The following is a 25,887-nucleotide window of genomic DNA, read 5'->3' as shown; positions in this document are numbered from 1 at the left end:
CGGGGGACATTGAGGGACACTGTGGGACTCTGTGGGTCCCCGTGTCCCAGTGTGGGACACTGAGGGACACTGAGGGACAATGTGGGTCCCCATGGGACACTGAGGGACAGTGTGGGTCCCCGTGGGACACTGTGGGACCCTGCAGGAGATTGAGAGGCACTGTGGGACACTGAGAGACACCGTGGGACCCCATGGGACACTCATGGACATTGTAGGATGCCAGGGGAGTACAAGGGACACTGAGGGACATTTGGGACACAGTGGGACCCAATGAGGTGCCAGGGGACACGGTGAAGCCATATGGGGACATTGTGGGACCCCGTGGGACATTGAGATACCCCATGGGACACCGTGGGACAGTGTGGGATGCCGGAGGAGAGAAAGGGACATTGAAGGTCATCTGGGGACACTTTGGGACCCCATGGGATGCCAGGGGACACGGTGGGACGGCGTGGGGTGCCAGGGGACCCCATGGGACATTGTGGGACCCCAGTGCACCCTATGGAATGGCAAGGGACTTCGCAGGACACCGAGGGACACTTGGGGACACTTGGGGATCCCGAGGGGTGCCAGGGGACACTGCGCGACTCCTGCGGGCACCGTGGGTGCCACGGGCTGCTCTGTGACATCCGTCAGACACCGTAGGCTCTCCTAGGGTGTCTGGGGACGCTGCGCGACACCCGTGGGACGCCACAGGTCGCACGGTTCGGCAGCACCCGGGGATCCGAGAGGTGCTCGGGGGTCCCGGGACCGCCCCAGGGGCTCCCCCGCCGCGAACGATCCGATTTCAGCCTTTTTGTCCCGTGTGCCGCCCCGTCCCGCCGCTTAGTCCCGCCCCCCGGCGCTGATTGGTCGGTGCTCGGCGCTCGGCGCTGCCATTGGTCGGCGGCCCGGGGCGGGCCCGGTTTACCGGGCAGGGGCGCGGTTGCCGTAGCGACGGCGGGAGCGGCCCCAGCCCCGGCCCGGCCGCGGCGGCGCAGCGGGACGAGCCCGGGAGCGCGGCCCCGGTGCGGCTCTGCCCGCGGCTCGGTAACGGCGCGCGCGGCGGGTTGTGGGTGGCGGCTCCGGGCTCGGTGAGAGTCGGGCCCGCTTGGGCCGGGCCCCCCCGTGCCCCGCCTGGGACTGCGGCCGCTGATACCGCCGGTCCCGCCGGCGCGTTCGGTGTGGGCCCGCAGTGATAAAGGCGGCGGTTGCGGAGCTGGCCCGAAGCCCCGGGGGTGGGGCGGGGCGGGGCCCGGGTGGGGCCTGGTTTGATTCCCCGGGAGGCTTCCCGGTGCCTCGGGACGCTGCTCTGTCCTTTGGTACACTGCCCGCTTCCTCTGGAGGTTTCTCCGTGCTCTGGGACCACTGCCCGGTATCCGCGGGAGGCTGCCTGGCATCTTGGGCTACTTCCCGGTTTCCCCAGATGGTGCCCGGTGTCCTGGGACCCCTGTCCGGTGCTCAGGGACCATTGCTCAGTTTTCTGGGACCATTGCTCAGTTTTCTGGGACCCCTGCCCGGTGCTCAGGGACCATTGCTCAGTTTTCTGGGACCATTGCTCAGTTTTCTGGGACCCCTGCCCGGTGCCCAGGGACCCCTGCCCGGTGCCCAGGGATCAGTGCCCGGTGCCCTGGCACCACCCCAGGCCCTTCTCCCGGTCATACCGAGGCTCTGAGCACACCCTGGGGAAGGGATTTTACATCCCCAGCCCTGCACCTCGCCCCACCGGAGATTCCAGCTGCCTTTCCCATCCCCGCCATCACCGATTCCAGAAACTCCGGCTGTCCCTGAGCGGCCACCTCGGTTCCTTTTCCCTCCCCAAGGCCGGGATTCACCATGAATTTCGAAGGGCTCAACCCCTCCCTGGCCGAGTTCGCTCCTCCCCTGCACCCTGCGCTGGAGCCGGTGCTGGATCCGCACCTGAACCCCAACCTGGTGGAGCTGGACCCCGAGGGGGTGTCCCTGGAGGGGCTCCCGGTGCCCGAGTCCGTGCACCTGATGGAGGGCATGTACAGCGAGCTGCACACCGCTGTCTCCGAGGTCGGCGTGCCCGTCTCCGTGGCCCACTTCGACCTGCACGAGGAGATGCTGTGGGTTGGCAACCACGGGGTACGTTTTGGGAACCCTGGAAAGGTTTGGGGAAGGCCTGGAGAAGTTTTAGAAATCTTTGGAGAGCTTTTAGGAAGCCTTGGAGAAGTTTTGGGAAGCTCTGGAGAAGTTTTGGGAAGCTTTGGAGAGGTTTTGAGAACCCTGGAGAGGTTTTGGGAAGCCTCAGAGAAGTTTTGGGAAGCCTTAGAGAAGTTTTGGGAAGCTTTGGAGAGGTTTTGGGAAGCCTTAGAGAAGTTTTGGGAAGCTTTGGAGAGGTTTTGGGAACCCTGGAAAAGTTTAGGGAAGCTTTGGAGAGGTTTTAGGAACCCTGGAGAGGTTTTGGGAAGCCTTGTAGAAGTTTTGGGAAGTCTGGAAGGGTTTTGGGGAGCTCTGGGGAGGTTTTGGGTACACCTGGAGAGGTTTTGGAAGCTCTGGGGAGGTTTAGGGAAGCCCTGGGGAGGTTGTGGGGTTTGATGGGGTCATGGGATGGGCGAGTTTTCCAGACAGATAAAAGTTGGATCTATTTGCATATCAGAGTTTAATTGTCCAGTTACATCTTCAGGTAATGTAATCCCATTCCCCCAGTGTGCTCCCTCCATTCACTTGTGTTGACATTTTTCAGGGCCTGAGACAATGAGGTGTCCTTGAGTTTCACTCCTAGAGAGGAATTGTTGTGTCTGAATAAAACAGGAGAACAGCAGCTGACAGCTGTGGAGCTTTAGAGTTAAACACTAAAGCTGCACTGATCTGCAAAATATAGAAGCTAAAACTTTTCCATCACTGGTTCCATCACCCTGCCACGGCTTCCCACCTGCCCAGGGTGCTCCATCCAACCTCCCTCAGACACTTCCAAGGACTGGGAATCCTCTGGGAAATCCATTCCAGCACCTCACTGCCCTCAGAGGGAGGGATTTCTTCCCAAAATCCCATCTAACCCCACGTTGTGTCACTGTGAAGCCATTGCCCCTTGTCCTGTTCCTCCATCCCATGTCCCAAGTCCCTCTCCAGCTCTCTTTAACCACTGGCAGGGGCTCCAGGGTCTCCCTGGGGCCTTCTCATCTCCACACTCATCTCCTTCCATGTCCTTCCACTGTCCCAGGGTGCTCCGAGCCCCATCCAACCTGGCCCTGGACACTTCCAGGAGCAGCCACAGCTTCTGTGGGAAATCCATTCCAACCCAAGGGAGGAATTTCATCCCTCTATCCCATCTGAGTCTCCTCTTTTGCTTTAAAACCTTTCCCCCTTTATCTGTGTCAATTCTCGGAGCACAAACCTCTCACTGCTTCTCCTCTCACTGCTCTTGGGCTGTGTTGGGATTTTTTATCTGTGTCTGCTGCATCCAGGGACAAGTCTGAGCTGCCCTCCCTGGTTTGGAGCACCCAGGAACGCCCCCAGAACCTGGAAAAGCCGGGATCTGTCAGAGGATGAAGCGATGCCTTGCTGTGCCACACCCACTGGGACACGGGGTTGTGACATCCCTGTCCCCTCTCTGCTTCCAGGGCCACGCCACCTCCTTCTTTGGGCCAACTCTGGAGCGCTACTCGTCCTTCCAGGTGAACAGCAGCGATGACATCCGCCAGATCCAGAGCCTGGAGAACGGCGTCCTCTTCCTCACCAAAACCAACCTCAAGTACCTGTCCCGGGGCGGCCTCATCATTTTCGACTACCTGTGAGTGCTCCTGGCCCCTCCAGCCCTTCCCTGCTCCCACCTGGAGCGGGGCAGGAGCCTGAGGGTGTCCTGCCTGTCCCCAGCATGGATGAATCTGAGGACATGCACAGCCTCCTGCTGACGGACAACAACACCCTGCTGGTGGCTGGGCTGCAGAACCACGTCCTCGAGATCGACCTCAACACCGTCCAGGAGACGCAAAAGGTGTGGCCAGGCTGGGGGCTGCTCCCTGGAGCTTTGCTCTGGGGTTGATCCCTGCTCGTCCCTGCTCCTCCTTGCTCGTCCCTGCTCATCCCGCCTCATCCCTGCTCGTCCCTTCTCTTCCTTGCTCGTCCCTGTTCATCCCTGCTATTTCCTCCCCTTTCCTCCCCTTTCCTCCCCTTTCCTCCCCTTTCCTCGTCTTTCCTCCCCATCTCTTCTCATCCTTTCTCTCCCCAGTACACCGTGGAGGTGCCAGGCATCACCATCATGAGACAATCCAACCGCTTCTTCTTCTGCGGGCACACCTCGGGCAAGGTAACGCCTGTACCCGGCGGGGGGGGAATATCCCGGAATTTGGGCTCTTCCCAGCGCTCCAGAGGCTGGGTGGCCACAGCCAGGACGTGTCCTCGCAGGTGTCCCTGCGTGACCTGCGCACCTTCGTGGTGGAGCACGAGTTCGACGCGCACTCGGGGAGCCTGTCGGACTTCGACGTGCACGGCAACCTCCTGGTGACCTGCGGCTTCTCCAGCCGCATGAACGGCCTGGCCTGCGACCGCTTCCTCAAGGTGTACGACCTGCGCATGATGAGAGCCACCACCCCCCTGCAGGTCCACATCGACCCCTTCTTCCTCCGCTTCATCCCCACCTACACCTCCCGCCTGGCCATCATCTCCCAGACAGGTGAGGGGGAGCTCCGGCTTTGTCGCGCGATGGGGGTGGTCCTGGTGTCCCCAGGTGCAGGGTTGGATGCTGTGGGATTCAGCCTGGAGCAGAGGAGGATGAGGGGAGACCTCGCAGCTTCCTCGCTTTGCTGTCTGGGGCAGCGATAGGAGCCGAGGGAATGGCTGGAGCGGCGTCAGAAGGGGTTTAGATGGGATTTTGGGAAAAGGTTCTTCCTCCAGAGGGTGGTGGGGCACTGAACGGGCTCTTGGTCATGGTCCTGAGGCTGCCAGAGCTCCAAGAGTGTTTAGGCAATTCTCTCAGGGACAAGGTGGGATTTTAGAGTTTCCTGTGCAAGGACACGAGTTGCATTTTCACCCTTGTGGGTTCCTTTCAGCTCAGGATATTCCATGATTCAGGAAGTCAGGGAGTGTTTGGATAATGCTCTCAGGTGTTGGGATTTGGGGTCTGGGGAGGTTTTGGACAATGCTCTCAGGTGTTGGGATTTGGGGTCTGGGGAGGTTTTGGACAATGCTCTCAGGTGTTGGGATTTGGGGTCTGGGGAGGTTTTGGACAATGCTCTCAGGTGTTGGGATTTGGGGTCTGGGGAGGTTTTGGACAATGCTTTCAGGTGTTGGGATTTGGGGTCTGGGGAGGTTTTGGGCAATGCTCTCAGGTGTTGGGATTTGGGGTCTGGGGAGGTTTTGGGCTTGTCCTGCAACAGGGCCAGGAGCTGGACGTTGATCCTCGTGGATCCCTTCTCACTCAGAACATTCCACGATGATCGTCCGAGCGCTGCTGCCCCGTGTCCAACCCCTTCCGGATGTGTGCCACCACATCCCTCTTCCCACCATGCCACATTCTCCCACTTTTCCCTTCCCACTTCCCCCCCAGGCCAGTGCCAGTTCTGCGAGCCCACCGGGCTGGCCAACCCCGCCGACATCTTCCACGTCAACACCGTGGGGCCGCTCATCATGACGTTCGACGTGTCGGCCAGCAAGCAGGCGCTGGCCTTCGGCGACTCCGAGGGCTGCGTCCACCTCTGGGCCGACTCCCCCGAGGTCACCTTCAACGCCTACTCCCGGGAGACCGACTTTGCCCTGCCCTGCATGGTGGACACGTTGCCACACCTGGACTGGAACCAGGACCTGGTGCCGCTGTCGCTGATCCCGGTGCCGCTGACGAGCGACGCGCTGCTGTCGGACTGGCCGGCCGCCAACTCTGCCCCGGCGCCGCGGTGAGTGCTGCTACAATCGCACAGCAGGGGACCCTGCTGGAGCCTCTCTCTTTTCTGATGTCTTGAGTGGCTGCCTAAAAAGAGAATGAAGCAGGTGTTTGTTGAAGGTCTTCAGTAGATGCACCGTGGGCAGTCAAAAGCCTCCCGGAGGCTGCAGCCAAGGTGGATGATGGTCATGAGTTTTTCACAGGATTCACAGGAGTTTGGGTTGGAAGAGAACTTCAAGATCGTGGAGTCCAAGCCATGTCCTAACACCTCAACTACACCATGGCACTGAGTGCCACATCCAGTCTTTTTTTAAACACTTCCAGGGATGGTGACTCCACCACCTCCCCGGGCAGACCATTCCAGTATTTGATCACTCTTTCAGTGAAAAACTTTTTTTTAATATCCAACCTAACTTTCCCTTGATGCAGCTTCAGACTGTGTCCTCTCATTCATAGTGGTTGCCTGGTGAAAGAGACCAACCCCCACCTGACTACAACTACCTTTCAGGAAGTTGTAGAGAGTGATAAGGTCACCCCTGAGTCTCCTTCCATAAGTTTGGTCTATTTACATATCAGGGGTTATTCCTCCAATTACAGTTCAGGTAATGGAGTCATTTACTCCCAGTTTGCCCCCCTCAATTCACTGCTGTTTACATCTCTGGGGGCTTGAGGTGTCCTTGAGTTTCAGGCCTAGAGAGGAATTGTTTTGTCTGAATAAAATGGGAGAACAGCAGCTGACAGGCTGAGGAGTTTTAGAGTTCTACACTCAAGCAGCACAGGATCTGAAAAATACAAAAGCTAAATCCTGAGCATCATTCCTGCTTGCCCCAGCTGAGTTTCCTGCAGTGGAGGTGTGACTGGGTGGGTGTGAGGATGGTGGGACATGGTCCAACCTCCCTCCTTCCCACTCCCAGTGGGATCCTGGCTCTGCTGTGCCCATGTGGAATCTCCTTTTCCCTCTTCCCACCCTCAACACCCCTGTGCTCAGTGCTGTCCTACAATGTCCTGGGATGGAAATGAACCTGGGGAGGGGCTGAGGAGGGGGCAACACTCAGGACCACGCTCGGGGTGGGTCCCTGAGGACTCCCTGCATGGGTGAGAGATGCTGCCCTGAGTCAGGGGGTGTTTCCAGGAGAGCCCCCCCGGTGGATCCCGAGATTCTGCGCACCATGAAGAAAGTGGGATTCATTGGCTACGCCCCAAACCCCAGGACCAAGCTCCGTAACCAGGTACCAGGAGGGGATTTTGGGAGGGTGGAGCTCTGCAGCCTGGGAAGGGACAGAGCTCTCTGTGTGCTGAGGGATCCCCGAGGTTTCAGGGATGGGGACAAGAGGTGGAATTTCCCCTCGGGATGGTGCAGGTGTAGTTTGGAGGTGGCAGCTTCTCCTGAGCAGGAAAGGGATGGAGTTTTCCCAGTTCCATCCCTCTGTGGCTCTGTGGGCAGGGAAGGGCTGAGCTGTCAGGTTGAGAGGTTCATGGCACGTCCCTCACCCTTGGGAAAACACTGCCCTGTGCTTTCCCACAGTGACAAATCCCTGCGAGCAGGAAGGTGTAGAGGCCTCGTGCAGGTCCAGGGAGGGCCCCACTCTGCTCTGGTGGATCCCTTTGCTCATTCATGGAGGCAGGAAAGCCCAGGAGTTGCTTGTGGGGCTTCTCCCCGCCTCAGGGTTCAGCTGCTCACCCCTTGTCTCTCCCTGCTCCAAGATTCCTTATCGGTTAAAGGAGATGGACAACGAGTTTGACAACTTCAGCCAAGTCCCCGAGTCCCCCATCGGGCGTGAGGAGGAGCCACATCTCTACAGGGTGGCCAAGAAGTACAGGAAGGTGATGACCTTGGGGAGCTGCTCTGGGGCACGGTGGGGAGCACTGGGGGTCCCACAGGGGTCCCATGGCGTGGGGAGGTGTTTGTTTCACCTCTCACATCTTTGCTCAGGTCACCATCAAATACTCCAAGCTGGGGCTGGAGGATTTTGACTTCAAGCATTACAACAAGACGCTGTTTGCAGGGCTGGAGCCCCACATTCCCAATGCCTACTGCAACTGCATGATCCAGGTGGGAGCTGCCCCAGTCCCACCCAGACTCCTGTGAGTCACTCCCAGAGCCCCCCTGACTTGCAGGGTCTCTGCCAGGTGCTGTATTTCCTGGAGCCAGTCCGCTGCCTGGTGCAGAACCACCTGTGCCAGAAGGAATTCTGCCTGGGCTGCGAGCTGGGCTTGCTCTTCCACATGCTGGACCTGTCCCGAGGAGACCCCTGCCAGGTCTGTGCTGGGCTGGGCTGCCCAGGAGGGTCATGGGGACAGCAGAGGAGCGGGAGTGGTGCTGGGCAGGCAGATGGAAACTCCTGTTGACCTCAGTGGCTTGTTGCTCTTGCCCCATGCCCAGGGAAGCAATTTTCTGCGGGCTTTCCGCACAATCCCGGAGGCGTCAGCGCTGGGCTTGATCCTGGCAGACTCGGACGAAGCCACAGGGAAGGTGAACCTGGGGAGGCTGATTCAGAGCTGGAACCGTTTCATCCTGACTCAGCTGCACCAGGAAACCCAGGAGCAGGAGGGACCCCAGGCCTACCGAGGGGCTGGCAGCAGGTGAGGCCCTGGCACGGGGGTGGGACAGGGAATGACCCAGCTGGGCAGGGGGCTGGTCCCCACAGACCCCACCCATCCCTCGAGAAGCTTTCTTGCCACTCATGCTCTGAGGGAAATGCAGCTTCCCCCATGTTTTAACCCTGTGCTGAGCCTCTGCCCCCCCTAAAACCTGTCTGGGGGCTTGAGGCTTTACAGAGGCCACCAGCTGAGCTTCCAGAGGAACGCTGGCACTGCTCAGATTCCCCGAAATCTGCTGGAATTTGGGAGCTGGCCCTGTGCAGCCTGAGCTGTGTGTCCCCAGCTTAGGGATCTCTGCTGATCCCAGTGCTGTTTTTCCAGCAGCTTTGGCTCCTCGGGGGACTCTGTCATCGGGCAGCTGTTCAGCTGTGAGATGGAGAACTGCAGCATGTGCCGCTGTGGGAAGGAGACTGTCCGTGTGTCCTCCACGCTGCTCTTCACCCTCTCCTACCCTGACAGCACTGGTAACAGCAGAGCCCAGCCCCCCCAGCTGGGTGGGGTTTGTTATCCATGGTTTTTCCAGCTGGAACACACCCGCAGCCAGGAGCTGCCTCAGCAGGGCACCCAGGGGTGGGTTTCCAACCAGCCAAGCTTTCGGCTTCAGAAAGACACATTTGGGGCTTGACCTTCTGGTTGGTGGTTGCAAGGAAAACCCCAGAGGTTTGGCTGAGCTCAGCTGGTCAAGATTTGTGTGTTGAGGAGGTGATGTTATTCTCCTTTCTCCCTCCAGAAAAACCAGCCAAGGATTACGAGTTCGCCCAAATTTTAAAGCGCAGCATCTGCTTGGAGCAGAACACACAAGCCTGGTGTGAGAACTGTGAGAAGTACCAGCCCACGGTGAGCCTGGGAGGGGGGTCAGGCACGAGGGGCTGTGGGACACGGGTGTGAGGGGGGCAGTTTGTCCGTGAGTCACCGGGGAACCTCCTCAGCCCATGCCCGAGATTCGGTTCCTGGCTCGGCTGGCAGCCCTGGGGTATTTCCTGGGCTCTGTGCATTCCTCTCACAGGGGCAAGGATTCAGCAGGGAAAAACAACCCCCCAGGAACTGCTGGAGCAGCCCTGTTGTCCTGGGAATGCCTGCAGCCAGGGAGAGGAGGAAGCTCTGCAGGCCGAGGCGTTGACAGATGTCCTAAATCCTGCTGGGAGCCTCTCCAGGGCTCTCATTTCCATCTCCCCCTCTCCCTGCAGGTGCAGACCCGGAACATCCGCTGCCTGCCAGACGTGCTGGTCATTAACTGTGAGGTGAACAGCTCCAAGGAGGCAGATTTCTGGAAGACACAGGCTGAGGTGGGGGAGACACTCCGGGGTCGGTTCTCCCGGCCCCGCCGAGGTTTTCACTCTGCTCTCGCTGTCTCTGGCCTCTCTCCCTCCACCTGAGCCGTGCTTGCAGAGGACCTGCTGCAATTGGGTCATGCCTGTGGCATGGTCCGTGCCTTTGGAGTTGGAAAAGACGAGATCTCCTGGTGTGGCAGAGCTGAAGGGACTGCAGGAGTCACTTTGTCCTTCCCCCAGCCTCCCAAGAGCACCAAGGCAGTGACCTTGGGTTTCCATTGCTTTTTCCCTGTCACCAACTTTAATATCCCTGTCTTTTCCCTGGTCCTGGCCTGGCTGTCAGCCACGTGTCCCCAGGGCTGGCCTGTCACCATGTGCTGATGCTTGCCTGTGTTTCGTTGCCAGTATTCCTTTCAGAAAGCCATGATGAAGAGAGGAGGCTTTGACATCACCAAGGGAAAGGAGATCTCTCTTGGAGAGTGGTAGGTAGAAATTCAGGAGGAATTTCTTCATGGAAAGAGTTTGGACCTGCCCAGGGAAGTGGTGGAGTCACCACCCCTGGAGGTGGCCAAGGAATGACTGGATGTGGCACTGTGGTCTGGGTGACAAGGTGGGGATTGGCCAGAGGTTGGATTTGATGATCTTGGAAAGCTTTTCCAACCTCAAGGATTCTGGGATTCTGTTCCTGGGGTGGTGCCTCTTAGCAGTGACACCTCCTGGGTGTTTCTCTGGGCTATTTCTCATCTAAATTATGTTAATTTGATACCCTGGCTGTGTGAGGCTGCACCACATCCCCTTTGTCACCCACCTCGTGACCCCTTTTTGAGCCCCCTAACCTCGTGCCCCTTTTCTAACTGACAAAAACCCCAAAAACCACACTGGCTGAGCACCTCTCCCAGAATCCTGCTCTAGGCAGCTCCAGCTTCCCACAGAAATTTTGGGAATCAGCTGGGGAGCAGGTGGGTGGGAGTCCTGGCCTGGGTGACATCTCCTTCCAACTCAGCTTTCCATGATTCCCTGTGCAGGAAGGATCTGGGGAACCCTGACACAGGGCATTCATATCCTTCTGTGGAGGAACTGAAGAACATTTGGATCCCTCACGCCATCAAGATGAGGTTGACCAAGAGCAAAGAGCTCGACGTGAGCAACTGGAGCGAGACCGATGAGGTAAAAGTGACAGAATCACCGTGGGCGAGGTGACAGAATCACCGTGGGGGAAGAGCTGCCTCAGAACCACTTTCTGCTGAGAGGAGATAACTCAGAGGAGCACAGAAATGTCCAGGCTGGTGGTCTGGGGGCTCAGACGTTCCTGGTTCCTCCCACAGCTGAGCCCCACGGATGACCCCGAGTCCGTTTACATCTACGACCTCATGGCCACCGTCGTCCACATCCTGGATTCCCGCACCGGGGGCAGCCTGGTTGGGCACATCAAGGTGGGAGAGACCTACCACCAGAGGAAGGAGGTGAGACCCTGCAGGACCCCCACGGTCCCCACTGGCTCCCAGGAGCCTCCCCGAGGGGGTCTCACCCACGGGATCCATCGTTCCTGGCTCTCTCAGCCGAGTGTTGAGTGTTCGGCTGAACGTGCCAAGACCTGCTGGGGCCCCTCACGGGGAGGGAAGGGCTGAAGAAACCCTCTTCCCACACCCACTCAGGCTGGTTCCTCCTGGCCACGGGCACGGTGCCAGCTTGTCCTTGTACTTCCAGGTAAGGGCAGGGACGTCATCTCCCTTCCCGAGGAAAGGGCTGGTCTGGGCAGTCCTGGTTTCTGCTGGAGATGCCCAAGCCAGGAGTTCCCAGAGTGTGTCAAGGCTCTGTCCCTGTCTCTTATCTCTTGCATCTCCCTGGAGTTTTGCTCAGGAGCTGGGCAGAGCCCGGAGCCCGTCCAGTCCAATCCTTTCACGTCCTGTCACCACCCAGGGCAGCAGGGATTTCCCCACGGTGTCCCAGGAAGGGCGGGGGTTCCCACATGGCATTGTCACACCCTCCTTTCCCTGGTAACTGGGCAGAGGAGTCACTGCTCTGGCCTGGGGGTGTCCCTAAGGCTGTGCCTTTCCCCCCAGGGAGTCACACACCAGCAGTGGTACCTCTTCAACGATTTCCTCATCGAGCCCGTGGACAAGGTGAGCACCGAGGTGACACCGTGACCAGCCCGTGGAGCCCCCCGGGCTGCCCCTGAGCATCCCCCCCCTCCCCTGCAGTGCGAGGCCGTGCAGTTTGACATGAGCTGGAAGGTGCCAGCCATCCTCTACTACGCCCGGAGGAACCTCAACTCCAAGTACAACCTCGTCAGTGAGTGCCCGGCGTGGAAGTGGCGGCGGGGCCGGCGCCACCGCAGCGCCGCTGAGCTCCTTCCCCTTTCCCTGCACAGTCAAGAACCCCATCGAGGCCAGCGTCCTCCTGGCTGAGGCCTCGCTGGCCCGCAAGCAGCGCAAGTGCCACGCCACCTTCATCCCCCTCATGCTGAACGAGATGCCCCAGGCGGGAGATCTGGTGGGGCTGGACGCCGAGTTCGTCACGCTGAATGAGGTGTGGGGACAGGGCGGGGACAGGGCACAGGGATCCCCTCTGGGGCTGTTGGTCACCACGTGTCCTGTCCCTGGTCGCAGGAGGAGGCCGAGCTGCGCAGTGATGGCACCAAGTCCACCATCAAGCCCAGCCAGATGTCGGTGGCCCGGATCACCTGCGTGCGTGGGCAGGGCCCCAACGAGGGTGTCCCCTTCATCGATGACTACATCTCCACCCAGGAGCAGGTATGGGGTGCACACCTGGCCTCATGCAGCTCCCCAAGGCCCCAGGAAGGACATGGACCTGTGTTCTCCATGGTGACCTCACCTGGGCACCTGTGTTCTCCATGGTGACCTCACATGGACACCTGGGTGTTCTCCACGGTGACCTCACATGGGCACCTGGGTGTTCTCCACGGTGACCTCACATGGACACCTGGGTGTTCTCCACGGTGACCTCACATGGGCACCTGGGTGTTCTCCACGGTGACCTCACATGGGCACCTGGGTGTTCTCCACGGTGACCTCACCTGGGCACCTGGGTGTTCTCCATGGTGACCTCACATGGACACCTGGGTGTTCTCCACGGTGACCTCACCTGCACACCTGGGTGCTCCCCATGGACTCCTTTGTCCCTTTTGGTGACCTTACCTGGACTCCTGTATTCTCGATGGTGACCTCACTCAAGACACCCAGGTGTTCCCCCTGGACTACCTGGGTGTTCCCCATGGACTCATGTGTCCTCCGTGGTCACCTCACCTGGACTCCCATGTCCTCACCTGGACACCTCTGTGCTCCAAGGTCACCTGGTCCTGCAACACCAGCCCCCTCCCCAGGGTGCTGACAGGGGAACTGGGGAGGGGGCAGAGCCCCTGGGCCCTGCCAGCCCCCTCCAGGTGCTCTGGTCTCTGCAGGTGGTGGATTACCTGACCCAGTACTCCGGGATCAAACCAGGAGACCTGGATGCCAAGATCTCCTCCAAGCACCTGACCACCCTCAAATCCACTTACCTGAAGCTGCGTTTCCTCATCGACGTGGGCGTCAAGTTCGTGGGCCACGGGCTGCAGAAGGATTTCCGTGTCATCAACCTGATGGTGACAGCCTGAGCCCCCTCCCTGGCCACGGTGGGGGGCTGGAGTGGGGCTGGGAGGGGTCAGGTCGGGTCCCTGCCCCCCTGCCCCGGCAGCAGGACTCTGTCCCCTCCCCAGGTGCCCAAGGACCAGGTGATCGACACCGTGTACCTGTTCCACATCCCGAGGAAGAGGATGATCTCCCTGCGCTTCCTCGCCTGGTACTTCCTGGGTCGGTAGCCGAACTCTCGGATCCGGGAAGGGGCGGAACCTCCCGAGGGTCCCGGCGCTGAGCGAGGGCTGTCCCCGCAGACCTGAAGATCCAGGGGGAGACCCACGACAGCATCGAGGACGCGCGGACGGCGCTGCAGCTCTATCGCAAGTACCTGGAGCTGAGCCCGCAGGGCTCGGAGCCCGAGGAGTTCCGGAAGGTGCTCAAGGGGCTCTACGAGAAGGGCCGCAAGCTGGACTGGAAGGTGCCCGAGCCCGACAGCCAGAGCAGCCCCAAGCGTAAGATGTCACCGCCGCCCCCTCCCCGTGTCCCCTCTCCTGCACCGTGTTCCTTCTCACCCCGCGGTGTCCCCGCAGATGGGGCCGTGTTCCCCCATGGCCGCTGCCTTCTCTCCCTGTCCCTTCTCCCCCCACTGTGTCCCCTCTCCTCTGCTATGTCCCCGCCGTGTCCCCTCTCCCCCGACCGTGTCCCCTCTCACCCTGCCGTGTCCCCTGTCCCCTCGCCGTCTCCCGTCTCCCCTCCCCGTGTCCCCTATCCCCCCATTGTGTCCCCGCTCCTCTGATGTGTCCTCTCTCTGTGTCTCCTCTCCCCTCCCCGTGTCCCCCTGCCGTGTCCCCTGTCCCCTCCCCGTGTCCCCTGTCCCTCGGCCGTGTCCCCCCTCACCCCGCGCTGTCCCCGCAGACGGGGCCGTGTTCCCCCCCGTGCTGGCGCTGTGACCGGAGCCCCCGCGAGGAGCAGCGCCGGGAGAGGCGGACGCGCGTGGAACTGGAACCAGCAGCGGGGCCGGGGCTGTCCCCGACCCGCCCGACCCCCGCCCCGGGCCCGGCGCCCCGGGGCTCCCCTTTCCCTGCCGGTACCGGGAAGCACTGCCCTCCCCCAGCCCCGCTCGCCCGCCGGCCCGGGCGCCCCCATAAAGCAGCCTCGGACCCCCGTGAGACCGTGTCCTCCTTGGCTCCGGGGGGCGGGACCGGGACCGGGGGCACGGCGGGAAGGACCCGGGCTCATACCGCCACTGGCACCGGCGACACGGCGGGACCGGGACTGAGGCACGGCAGAAAGGATCGGGGCTGTGGCCGGGAACACGGCACGGAGGAGCCGGACCGGGACCGGGACAAGACGGGAAGGTCCCGGATCGGGCACAGAGCGAGAAGGAGCGGGGTTGACAATGGGGACACGGCAGGAATGACCGGGACCGGGCTGGGAGCAGGGACATGGTGCAGAAGAGCCAGTCCGGGGCTGGCTCCGGGGACACGGCAGGAAAGACTTGGGACCGGGCTCGGAACGGGACCGGCACCGGGGCACGGCAGGACGGACCCGGCCCAGACTCGGTCCGGGACTCAGAGCGAGAGCACAGGGGGACGGACCCTGACCCAATCTCGGTCCGGGGCTCAGACCGGGGGCACGACGGGACGGACTCGGACCCAGTCTCGGTCCGGAACTCAGACCAGGAGGACGGCAGGACGGACCCGCACCCGGTCTCGGTTCGGGGCTCAGACCGGGGGCACGGCGGGACGGACCCGGACACGGTCTCGGTCCGGGACTCAGACCAGGAGGACGGCAGGACGGACCCGGACCCGGACCCGGACCCGGTCTCGGACCGGTCCCGGGACGCAGCTGAGCCGGGGCGGGGGCGTGGCCAGGCCGACCTAGTGGGCGGAGTCACACCGGGCCCCGCCCACTCGCGGGCGAGCGCCACGCGGCCGGGCCCTGGCAACGGCGGGGCCCTCGGCGCCCGCCCCGGGCTGCCCGCGGCGCCGCCTGCTCGCGGGACGGCGCCGCCGCGGCCCGAGGAGCCGCCCCTGCTGATCTGACCGGTCCGACCGGCTCCGCTGCCCGGCCCGGCTCGGCTGTCGCCCGCTCCGAGCGGCCGTGTCCCGCGGCGGTGTGGGCCGGGGGGGCGCGCCGCGACCGGCAGCGCCACGGGCAGTCCCGGGGCAGCCGGTCCGTGTGAGGGGCGGTGGGAGCGGGACGGGAGAGCGGCCGGTACGGGGGGCGCAGCATGAGGGGAGCTCGGCCGGGCCCGCGGCTCGGGATGAGGGGCGCGGACCGGGGGTCTCGGCTGGGCTTGTGACGAGGGGGCTGCGGGCGAGGCGATGGGCTCGGCCCTGGAGGCAAAAGGCTCCACAGGGGGCTGTGAGGGAACCCAGAGAGGAGGGGGCTCTGGTCTGTGGAGGAAGAGCTGTGGGAGTTCTAGGCTCTGCTATATAGGGGAGGGGGTTGTGTGGGGCTCTGGACTCTGCCCCATAGTGAAGAAATCTATGGGGGCTCTGGACTCTGCCTTATAGGGCAAGGGGCTCTGTGGGGCTCTGACTCTGCGCTATAGGGCAAGGGGCTCTGTGGGGGCTATGGGGTCTGCCCCATAGTGAAGGAATCTCTGTGGGGACTCTGCCCTATAGGGGAGGGGGCTCTGTGGTTTCCGGAAGCACTAACGGGACTCAGAGCGGACCGGGAAGGGGAACGCCGTGCATGAAGCCCTAGGGAGAGCCGGGCTGTGCAGGGAACGGGATCCCGGAGGGGCCGGGCAGGGATGGCCCTTGGGTGAGACCAGGTGTGGGGACAGCGGAGCCAGCAGCGCTGGAGCTGCCCCGTGTCCGCAGGTGACAGCGGAGCCCTGAGCATGCGGGGCCGGATCCCGGGAATCTGCGGAGCCCTGAGGATGCGGGACCGGATCCTGGCCCTGCTCGGCCTGGCCCTGGCCTTGGCATCGCTGCTGCCCACGGCCGGAGCACGCCGGAGCCAGGACCTGCACTGCGGAGGTGCGGGGAGACACGGGGGACACGTGGGGGACGGTGTGGGACACGCGGGGCCAAATGGGATGGGACAGGACAGGGGGACAAGGTGGGTAGGGTGTGAAATCGGGGAAAAGGAAGGCAAGGATAGGACAGGGGAACAGGATGAAAGGGGGAGACAGGGCTGAACAGGGACAGAGGAGACAGCAAGACAGGACAGGAGCACAGGCCAGGGTGGCACAGGGCTTGGTGGTGTCCACTGGGACCAGCCCACTCTGCTCAGGGACAGGCTGAGGGTCTCCAGGGTGCCGTGGGCACCCCTCCCTGCACACCCTCCATCCCAGTCACACCAGTCACACCAGTCTGGCTCCTGGCACAGGAGTGCATGTGCCAGGTCTCCCATGTCCCCCACAGCCTGCCGGGCGCTGGTGGATGAACTGGAGTGGGAGATTGCCCAGGTGGATCCCAGAAAAACCATCCAGATGGGCTCGTTCCGCATCAACCCTGACGGCAGCCAGTCGGTGGTGGAGGTGAGGCCTGTCCCGGTGTCCCCGCTCTCCGTCCCGCTGCCGGGACCCCGCTGACCCCTCCCCGGGGCTGCAGGTGCCGTATGCACGGTCTGAGGCGCACCTGACGGAGCTGCTGGAGCGGGTGTGCGAGAAGATGAAGGAGTACGGCGAGAAGGTGGATCCGGCCACGCACCGCAAGAGCTACGTCCGGGTCATCTCCCAGGACGGCACCAAGATGGACCTTTCCGGTGTCAAATTCGACGGGGATGTGACTTCCAGCCTGAAATTCGCGGTGTGTGAAGGGGACAGGGGAGTGCTGGGGGGTGTGGGTGGCCCAGGGGCTCCTGTGGGCTGGGTGTCACCGGTGCCGTGTCCCGTTGCAGTGCGAGAGCATCGCTGAGGAATACGAGGATGAGCTCATCGAGTTTCTCTCACACGAGACTGAGAACGTCAAGGACCGGCTCTGCAGCAAGAGGACGGGTGAGCCGGGGGTCTGGGGGGCTCTGCTGCTGCTCCTGGGGTCATGGCTGCTCTGATGAGATGAGATGCCAGCCCAGAGCAGGGGCTGTCCCAGAGGTCTCTCCTGCTCTTCCAAGGGTCCCTCCTGCTCTGTTGGTGCTGGGCTGGAAGGAGATGCTAGCCCAGAGCAGGGGCTGTCCCTGGGGATCTTTGCTGCTGTCCCAGGGGGTTTCTCCTGCTCTTCCAGGGGTCTCTCCTGCTCTGTCAGCACTGCGATGTGAGGAGATACTGACCCAGAGCAGGGGCTGTCCCTGGGGATCTTTCCTGCAGTTCCAGGGAGTTTCTCCTGCTGTTCCAGGGGCTGTATCTGCTCCATTGGTGTTGGATGGGATTTGCTGCCAGCCCAGAGCAGGGGCTGTTCTGGGGGTCTCTCTTGCTCCATCAGTGCTGGAATGGGAGGAGATACCTGGCCCAGAGCTGGGGCTGTCCCTGGGAGTCTCTTCTGCTCTTTTAGGGTTTGTGGCTGCTCTGTTGGTGCTGGGATGGGATTTGCTGCCAGCCCAGAGCAGGGAGGAGCTGCAAGTCCTTCCCCGAATCCCAGCACGCTGTTGCAGCCCAATGCCCGGACTCTGCTGGCACTGGGGTTTTTTTGGGATACTGGGGCCGAGCCAGGGCAGCTGCTGTGCTGACTGTGTGGCCTCTCCTGGCTCATCCAATGGCTCTGTCCCCTTTCTGGGGCTATTTCCAGCTCACAAACACCTAGGTCAGGGCACGATGTGACCTTTGGGCCACTGCAGTCCTGGACAGGGCCCAGGATAGGGCCAGGGCAGGTCCCTTTGTACCTGGCACAGCCATCTGTGCTCTGCCCCAGGGGATCCTGAGGGTCTCAACAGCTGCTCCTGGGGCTCCTCCTGCATCTGGCAGCGTGAGCAGGGCCAGGCCAGGCTTGTTTGTCATTAACCACAGGACAAAGGCAGGGAAATGCTGCTGGTCTGGCTCGGGTCACAGCAGGGAGGGGACGGGGCAGCACAGAGAGTCCCACGGGGCTCTGTTGTGTCCTGAGGGTCCCACAGGGCTGTCATCTTCTGGGGGTCTTATGGGGGGTCCGGTGCATCCTCAGGGTCCCACAGGGCTCTGATGTGACCCAAGGGTCCCACAGGGCTCGTGGGAGCCTGGTGCATCTTGAGGGTCCCATGGGGCTCTGAGACATCTTGGTGGTCTCACAGGGCTGTCACATCCTGAGGGTCCCATGGAGCTCCACCATGGAGGATCCCACAGGACTGCCATGTCCTAGGGGTCTCATGGGGCTCCAGCACATCCCAAAAGTTCCATCGGGCTCCACCACACCCTCATTGTCGCCCTTTGTCCCCGCAGACCTGTGTGACCATGCTCTCCACATCCCACACGACGAGCTGTGACTGCCTCTGGAGCAGGGACCGGGACAGTGCCGGGACCCACCGGGATGTCCCCGGGACCCACCGGGATGTCCCCGGGACAGACGGATCTGCCGGGACCTCCACGGCTCCGGAGCCGCCGCCTCGCCCCATGCAGAGCTCCCGTCCTATTTATTCCCCGTCCGGGGGCACCGGGACGGCCACGGGGCCGGGGCCACGTCCTCGCTCCTGCCAGGACATTTCAGGGACATTCCTGCCCCACTACCGGGGGACACGGGGGAGACACCAGGGCTCAGCCCCCCGGGGGGGGAAGTTTGGGGACCCCCCTCCCTGCTGCAGGCAATAAAGGGGCCGTGGGCCCACCCGAGGGCACCTCTGGTCTGGTGTGCATGTGGGGTGGGGACAGCAGTGTCCCCACATGTGCCCAGCAGCTTGAGCTCCCTCGAGGGCAATGTTCACCCTTCGTGGCTCAGCTGTGGGGCAGGGACAGCCCATGGCTCTGTGTCACTCTGTGTCACCCCAAGTCACCCAGCCCTGCCACTGTGGGAGCACCATGGGGGTCTGGCCCCTCAGCTGGTCACCCCATGTCACCCCACCATGGGGCTTCTGGCTCTCGGCTGCCACCCTGTGTCATTCCACCCCGCCACTACGAGGGCTCTGTGAGGGTTCTGGCCTCTCTGCCGTGGCCGGTGTCTCCCCATGTCACCTGGCCAGGGTGCAGGAGCTGCAGGAGGGCTCTGCCCCTCTTGTGGCACCCATCACCCTGTGTCACCCCATTGTGTCACCCGTTGCACCGGGGCCAGTAGGACAATGCCCTGGGCTCAGCGGGGATGGTGACACCTGACGTCACCAGGGTCATACCACAGCCTATCACCTCAGGCCATTGTGGCTACATGCAGGATGACGTCATGGGCTCAGGTGACCTCATACCGCCCGGCCGAGCGCCTGGTGACGTCACGGGGCTGCCCCCCCACCCCCGCAGTCGAACCCCACCGAGACACCGGCGCGGCCGCGGGGATGCCACCGGGCCATGACGTCACGCACTGCGGCCGGTGACGTCACGAGACGGGGCGGGCACCCCCTCACCCCACCCTTGTTCCTGATCAGGCGAATGCGGCGGCCACCTATGGCTCGCGCCCCCCGCCACTACATTAGCGTGGCCCCGCCCCACGGCGCGCCACTTGGCCAGTAGCAAATGGCTCTGCCCCGGGAGGGGGCGGGGTTATGCTAATGAACAGCGCCGCGCTCCGCCCCGCCCTCACGTTGAGGACCCCCGGCCGCCGCCGCTCCGGCCCCGCTCCCGCCCCGGTCCCGCTCCCGGTCCCGGCCCCGCTCCCGGACCCGGCCCCGTTCAGTCCCGGCCTGTCCCGTCCCGGTACCGCCATGACGCTCCTCGCCGCCGGCAGCCGGGCGGCCGCGCGCCTCCGCGGGCCCAAGGTGAGCGCGCCCGGCCCGGCCTCGCCGCGCCTTAAAGGGGCGACGCCGCGGGGGGAAGGGAGAGCGGGGTGGGGGGGGTCCGGTTCTTAAAGGGGCGACGCGGGGGGCGCTGCCTTAAAGGGGCCGCGCGGTGTTGGCGGAGGAGGTGGGGGATGGGAGCGGGGCGATGGGGATGGCGAGTGGGATCGGGATCTCCACCGGGATCGGGGTGGGCGCGGGGCTGGAGCGGCAGCACGTGGTGGGAACCGGCGCCGGGCGCTCCTTCCGCGGCCTTCTCAGAGCCGGGGGCATCGGGAGTGGCCGGGGGGCTCCGGGCCCGGTTCGTGCTCGGGGGGCTTCGCCTCTGTCTCAGCCCCGGGGGAGCCCCCGCCCCCCGGGCAGCCCCCCGTTGGGGGCTCCGGTCCCGCAGCTTCTCCCCTGTTACGCAGCGCTGGGCTTGGGGGTCCCGGGCTCCCCCCGAGAGCTCCGTTCCGGCGCCGGGACCCCGCGCCCGGCGGCACCGGCAGTGGGGTGGTGGAGGCGGGGACCCCTCCCTCCTCCGCCGCCGCCGCCCTTCCCCAGCGTCCCGGTGCCGTAGAGGACAACGGGGTCACAGCGAGGGGACCCCCGTGCGAGCCGAGCGCCGGTACCGGGCCGGAGCGACCCCAGTCCCTCCGGACTGTTTGCCTTGGCCGCGGTCCCGGCGTTTCGTAACGGGCGTTGCGGTGTCTTTATCGACCGGGCGATATTTTGGGATATTCACGATGCCCCACTTGGCCCTGCTCACCCTGCTCAAACCGGGCGGACCGGGGCCGCCCCCCGGGTCGAGCCGTAAATCCCGACCATCCTCCTCCTCATCCGTACCCTGGGGCCGCGGAGCCGCCGCTCCCCCGAGCACAACGGGAGCCCCCGGATGGTCTCGGTGTCCCCCCCCGCACTCCCCCCAGCCGGTGCTCGGTGTCACCGTCAGCACTTGTGACCTTGAGCCAGTGGCACCTCGGTGACAGCCGGGACGAGCCGTGGGGACCCCCAAAACGGGGTGACACAGGGGGTGACACTGGGGGTGACACGGTGGGGGGGTGACGGGGCCCCCGCGGCGGCGACAGCGGCCGCCTTGACCTTGGGCTTCCCTCTGCCGCCTCCATTGTTCCGCCGGCATTTTCGCTTCCCGGAGCCGCCTGTTGCGGGGGGACACGGCCTCGCCACCCGCCACGGCCACACCCGCTGTACCGGGGACCCCCTGGCCGGGCCGGGGGCTGGCGGGGGGCTGGGGGACACCCGGGGGGGTTCTCTGCAGCGCGGCCCCCCCGCGTCCTCCCGGCAGCCAGCGGAAAAACCGAGTCATGTTCTGGCTCTGCCGCAGGCGCTGCTGCAGCTCCCGGCCCCAGGGAACCTCCGGCTGTGCCTGTGCACGGCAGCCCCGCTGTGCTCCGGTGTCCCCCGGTGTCCCCCGGTGTCCCCCAGCCCCCGTTGCCCGGCGGAGCCAGCGCGGTGTCCCCGTGGCCGAGCGCTGCCAGGCCCGGGGTGTTCCCGGGGTGTCCCCGCCGGACGGAGTCCCCGCGGTTCCCGGTTCCCACGCGTGGGCGAGGAACAAAGTTCGGATTCCCCAGCTCAGGAAAACCGCGGCCGTGCCTGGCCGGGCTCTGCTCCAGGGAGGAGAACGCGGCCGCGTTCCCCGTGCCAGGTCCGGGTCCGGCCGCCAGGGCAGCGCGGGGCCGGCCCGGCTGATCCCGGCTCTAAACCCGGCTCTGATCCCGGCTCTGATCCGCGCCCGCGTGGGCGAGGGAAGCGGCTCTGCCGGGCACGTCCTTGGGAACCGGGGTCTCAGCTCCTGCCAGGGCGCTGGAGGGGCTCTCTTGTGGCTGCACCCCCCAAAAAGAGGCCCTGCCCTGGTGACAGGGGGTCTCTGTGTTGTCCCACAGAATGCACCGTGTGTCCTCTTCGCTGCTCGCCACGCCAGCGCCGCCACGGTAAGGAGGGTCCTCTCCTGTGACCCCTGTCCTGCCACCTGTGACCTCTCTGACACCTCTTCCCTGAGACTCCTCTCCAAGGGGAAGCCTTTCTCCTGTTACCTCCTTTCCTGTCCCCGGCTCTCTTGTCACCCCCTCTTCTGTCACCCTGTCCTGTCACTCTTCTCCAATGGGAGCTCCCTTTTCTGTCACCCCCTTTCCTGTCACCCCCTCTCTTGTCACCCCTCTTCAAGGGGGGGAACCTCTCCCATCACCCCCTCTCCTGTCACCCCCTTTCCTGTCCCCTGCTGTGACCCCCTTTTCCTTTCCCCACCTCTTTTGTCACCCCCTTTCCCATCGCTGTTTTCCAAGGGGTGACAAGGGCTCTCCTCTTTCCCTCTCTCGTGTCACTCCCTCTCCTGCCTCATCTCTCCTGTCACCCTCTCGGTTGTCACACCCTTTTCTCATTTCCCCTCTCACATCACGCTCCCTTGTCCCCAGAACCTCAAAGACGTCCTGGCCACCATGATCCCCAAGGAGCAGGCGAAGATCAAGAGCTTCCGGCAGCAGCACGGCAGCACGGCCATCGGGCAGATCACGGTGGACATGGTGAGTGTGCGGCCACCGCGGCCGCGCCGGGGCCACCGGGCCCCGCCCGCGCCCCTCACCGCGGCCTCCCGGCCCCTTCCAGGTGTACGGCGGCATGAGGGGCATGAAAGGGCTGATCTACGAGACCTCCGTGCTGGATCCTGATGAGGTAGGGCCGTGTCCCACCCTGTCCCACCCCACCCTGTCCCACCCCAGCCCCACTGATGCTCCCGGCTCCACAGGGCATTCGCTTCCGTGGCTACAGCATTCCCGAGTGCCAGAAGAAGCTGCCCAAAGCTGCAGGGGGAGAGGAGCCACTGCCCGAGGGGCTCTTCTGGCTGCTGGTGACCGGAGAAATCCCGACCCAGGAGCAGGTAGTGCCAGGAGAGAGCTGGCAAACAGCTGAGGGGGGGGTCTGGCAGCCCCCAGCCCCGCAGCTCAGCCCCGGTGTGTCCCCACAGGTGACCTGGCTGTCCCGGGAGTGGGCCAAGCGTGCAGCTCTGCCCTCCCACGTGGTGACCATGCTGGACAACTTCCCCACCAACCTGCACCCCATGTCGCAGCTGAGCGCCGCCGTCACCGCCCTCAACAGCGAGAGCAAATTCGCCCGCGCCTACGCCGAGGGCATCCACCGCGCCAAGTACTGGGAGGTACGGGGGGAGCTGCCGCCCCAGCGCTGACTTTGGGGGCTGGATTTGGGGGCAGGGGCTCGGGGGAGCACGGTCTCACCCCGCTGGTCCCAGTTTGTGTACGAGGACGCCATGGACCTGATCGCCAAGCTGCCGTGCGTGGCCGCCAAGATCTACCGGAACCTTTACCGCGAGGGCAGCGGCATCGGGGCCATCGACCCCAACCTCGACTGGTCCCACAACTTCACCAACATGCTGGGCTACACTGACCCCCAGTTCATCGAGCTGATGCGGCTCTACCTCACCATCCACAGGTGGGGACGTGGAGGAGGCGGGGATTTGGCCCCGCTCCCAAGCCCAGGGCTGGGACCTGCCCGGGCTGCTCCGGGAGTGTCCCCGGGAGCGGGCAGGGCTGGGGCGGGGCTGAGCCGGGCTGGCAACATTGTACTCCCTGCCCCCAAAATGCCGTGGAAGGCGTTTGGTGGGGCTGAGGAAATCCTGATGGCCCCCTCGCCCCCGTAGTGACCACGAGGGAGGGAACGTGAGTGCCCACACGAGCCACCTCGTGGGCAGCGCCTTGTCTGACCCATACCTCGCCTTTGCCGCCGCCATGAACGGGCTGGCTGGGCCCCTGCACGGCCTCGCCAACCAGGTGGGCACTGCTCCCTGTCCAGTGTATCCCTCTCCTGTCTGTCTGTCCCTCTCCTTGTCACTCTGCCCATGTCCCTCTCCCTGTCTCTCTCTCTCGGTCTGTCCCTCTTGTCTGTGTGTCCCCATCCCTGTCCTGTCACTCTCCCTGTCCATGTCCCTCTTCCTGTCTGTGTGCCCCCACCTCCTGTCTCCAGTCTGTTTTCCTTTCCATGTGTTTCTCTCCCTGTCCTGTCTGTCCCTCCTCCTCTCCATGTGTCACTCTCCCTGCCTGTCCCTCTCCCTGTTGGTTTGTCCCTTTCCCCATCCATCTGTCCCTCTCCCTATCCATGTGTCCCTCTGTCCCTCTCCCGTCCATCTCCCCGTGTCCCCTGCCCTCACTCTGGCCGTTCCCACAGGAGGTGCTGCTCTGGCTCACTGACCTGCAGAAGGAGCTGGGCCAGGACGTGTCGGACGAGAAGCTGCGGGATTTCATCTGGAACACGCTCAACTCGGGCAGGGTGAGGCTCGGGGCTGTGCTGGGGCTCAGGGGCTGTTCCAGAGCTCAGGGGATGTTCCAGGGCTCAAGGGTTGTTCCAGGGCCGTGCTGGGGGTCAGGGGCTGTTCCAGGGCTCAGGGTCTGTTCCAGGGCCGTGCTGGGGCTCGGGGGCTGTTCCAGGGCCGTGTTGGGGCTCAGGGGTTCATTCAGGGCCGTGCTGGGGCTCAGGGGCTGTTCCAGGGCTGTGCTGGGGGTCAGGGGCTGTTCCAGGGCCGTGCTGGGGGTCAGGGGCTGTTCCAGGGCTCAGGGTCTGTTCCAGGGCTGTGCTGGGGCTCAGGGACTGTTCCAGGGCCGTGCTGGGGGTCAGGAGCTGTTCCAGGGCTGTTCCAGGGCTCAGGGGCTGTTCCAGGGCCGTGCTGGGGCTCAGGGGCTGTTCCAGGGCCGTGCTGGGGGTCAGGAGCTGTTCCAGGGCTGTTCCAGGGCTCAGGGGCTGTTCCAGGGCCGTGCTGGGGCTCAGGGGCTGTTCCAGGGCCGTGCTGGGGGTCAGGAGCTGTTCCAGGGCTGTTCCAGGGCTCAGGGGCTGTTCCAGGGCTGTGCTGGGGCTCAGGGGCTGTTCCAGGGCCGTGCTGGGGGTCAGGAGCAGGCTGAGCCCCCCGGCCCTGCAGGTTGTGCCAGGCTATGGGCACGCGGTGCTGCGGAAGACGGACCCGCGCTACACCTGCCAGAGGGAGTTCGCCCTCAAGCACCTGCCCAAGGACCCCCTGTTCAAGCTCGTGGCACAGCTCTACAAGATCGTCCCCAACGTGCTGCTGGAGCAGGGCAAGGCCAAGAACCCCTGGCCCAACGTGGATGCCCACAGCGGGGTCCTGCTGCAGGTGAGCCCAGGCTCCTCTGTCCTTTCCCGGGCCGTGTCCTGTCTGTCCCTTCCCCTGTTGGTCTGTCCTTTTCCCTGCCCGTGTATTGCTTTCCGTGTCCACGTCCCTCTGCCTGTCCTGTCTGTGTCTCCTGTCTGTGTATCCCTCTCCCTGTTTGTCTGTGCTCTCCCTGTCCCGTCTGTCCCTCTCTCTGTTCTCCTTCCTGTCTGTGTGTCCCTGACCCTGTCCTGTCTGTCCCTTTCTCTGTGTCCCTCTCCCTGTCCCGTCTGTCCTGGGGGGCTCCTGGCTGTGCCCTGGCCGTGCTGAGCCCCCTGTCCCCGCAGTACTACGGCATGAAGGAGATGAATTACTACACGGTGCTGTTCGGGGTGTCGCGGGCCCTGGGTGTCCTGTCTCAGCTCATCTGGAGCCGGGCGCTGGGATTCCCTCTGGAGAGGCCCAAATCCATGAGCACCAAGGGCCTCATGCAGCTCGTGGGCTACAAATCCGGGTAAAGAAGGGACGGGGACAGGGCTCCCCCAGGGAACGCCGCGCTGCCGGGCCCGGCCCGGACGCCCTCGGCACTGAACCCCCCTCGGGGCCCCCCCGGCCGCTCCCCCTGCCCTCCCACCCGCCTTGGGGAGGGGCAGAGGCAGCCCCGGGGTCCCCCCCCCCACCCCAGCCCCACACCCAGAGCCCCTACCCTGGTGGGGTGGGGGGGCTCCGGTGCCC

At 63.8% G+C, this 25,887-nt stretch overlaps 3 protein-coding genes across 6 annotated transcripts; all 3 read left to right on the top strand.

Moving 5' to 3' along the window:
• Positions 1 to 894: 894 nt before the first annotated feature.
• On the top strand, positions 895 to 14,437 carry PAN2 (poly(A) specific ribonuclease subunit PAN2). Of its 3 annotated transcripts, none has more exons than XM_088180753.1 (26): positions 895 to 1,007; positions 1,803 to 2,088; positions 3,567 to 3,736; positions 3,820 to 3,940; positions 4,175 to 4,252; positions 4,351 to 4,618; positions 5,492 to 5,834; positions 6,954 to 7,050; positions 7,526 to 7,645; positions 7,755 to 7,874; positions 7,952 to 8,080; positions 8,205 to 8,404; positions 8,744 to 8,886; positions 9,153 to 9,259; positions 9,610 to 9,708; positions 10,099 to 10,175; positions 10,719 to 10,860; positions 11,019 to 11,156; positions 11,757 to 11,816; positions 11,895 to 11,985; positions 12,065 to 12,222; positions 12,303 to 12,446; positions 13,115 to 13,294; positions 13,409 to 13,502; positions 13,583 to 13,780; positions 14,184 to 14,437. In XM_088180753.1, the coding sequence occupies exons 2-26, from the start codon at positions 1,816 to 1,818 to the stop codon at positions 14,216 to 14,218; spliced, it is 3,585 nt and encodes a 1,194-aa protein (XP_088036879.1). In that variant the 5' UTR covers positions 895 to 1,007; positions 1,803 to 1,815; the 3' UTR covers positions 14,219 to 14,437. The 3 variants fall into 3 exon arrangements, 2 of the variants coding, with proteins under 2 accessions (XP_088036879.1, XP_088036880.1); XM_088180754.1 differs by having other exon boundaries at positions 896 to 1,007; positions 8,747 to 8,886; XR_015808796.1 differs by lacking the exon at positions 14,184 to 14,437 and having other exon boundaries at positions 13,115 to 13,324; positions 13,583 to 13,628.
• An 871-nt stretch (positions 14,438 to 15,308) lies between these two features.
• On the top strand, positions 15,309 to 18,965 carry CNPY2 (canopy FGF signaling regulator 2). Of its 2 annotated transcripts, none has more exons than XM_088180834.1 (6): positions 15,309 to 15,443; positions 16,100 to 16,258; positions 16,646 to 16,761; positions 16,835 to 17,032; positions 17,124 to 17,220; positions 18,574 to 18,965. In XM_088180834.1, the coding sequence occupies exons 2-6, from the start codon at positions 16,120 to 16,122 to the stop codon at positions 18,615 to 18,617; spliced, it is 594 nt and encodes a 197-aa protein (XP_088036960.1). In that variant the 5' UTR covers positions 15,309 to 15,443; positions 16,100 to 16,119; the 3' UTR covers positions 18,618 to 18,965. The 2 variants fall into 2 exon arrangements, with proteins under 2 accessions (XP_088036960.1, XP_014748027.1); XM_014892541.2 differs by having other exon boundaries at positions 15,346 to 15,485.
• An 879-nt stretch (positions 18,966 to 19,844) lies between these two features.
• On the top strand, positions 19,845 to 25,807 carry CS (citrate synthase). Its single transcript, XM_014892540.2, has 11 exons — positions 19,845 to 20,030; positions 21,932 to 21,979; positions 22,460 to 22,567; positions 22,650 to 22,715; positions 22,789 to 22,920; positions 23,008 to 23,196; positions 23,290 to 23,489; positions 23,698 to 23,827; positions 24,222 to 24,323; positions 24,967 to 25,176; positions 25,500 to 25,807. Exons 1-11 carry the CDS (start codon positions 19,977 to 19,979, stop codon positions 25,668 to 25,670), a joined length of 1,410 nt encoding a protein of 469 aa, XP_014748026.1. The 5' UTR covers positions 19,845 to 19,976; the 3' UTR covers positions 25,671 to 25,807.
• The last annotated feature ends 80 nt before the right edge of the window (positions 25,808 to 25,887 follow it).

The sequence above is a fragment of the Sturnus vulgaris genome, chromosome 30 (assembly GCF_052056855.1).
Source record: "Sturnus vulgaris isolate bStuVul1 chromosome 30, bStuVul1.hap1, whole genome shotgun sequence".
NCBI classification, from domain to species: domain Eukaryota; kingdom Metazoa; phylum Chordata; class Aves; order Passeriformes; family Sturnidae; genus Sturnus; species Sturnus vulgaris.
The sequence above is the reverse complement of the archived record's forward strand: the minus strand, read 5'-3'. Positions and strand labels throughout refer to the sequence as shown.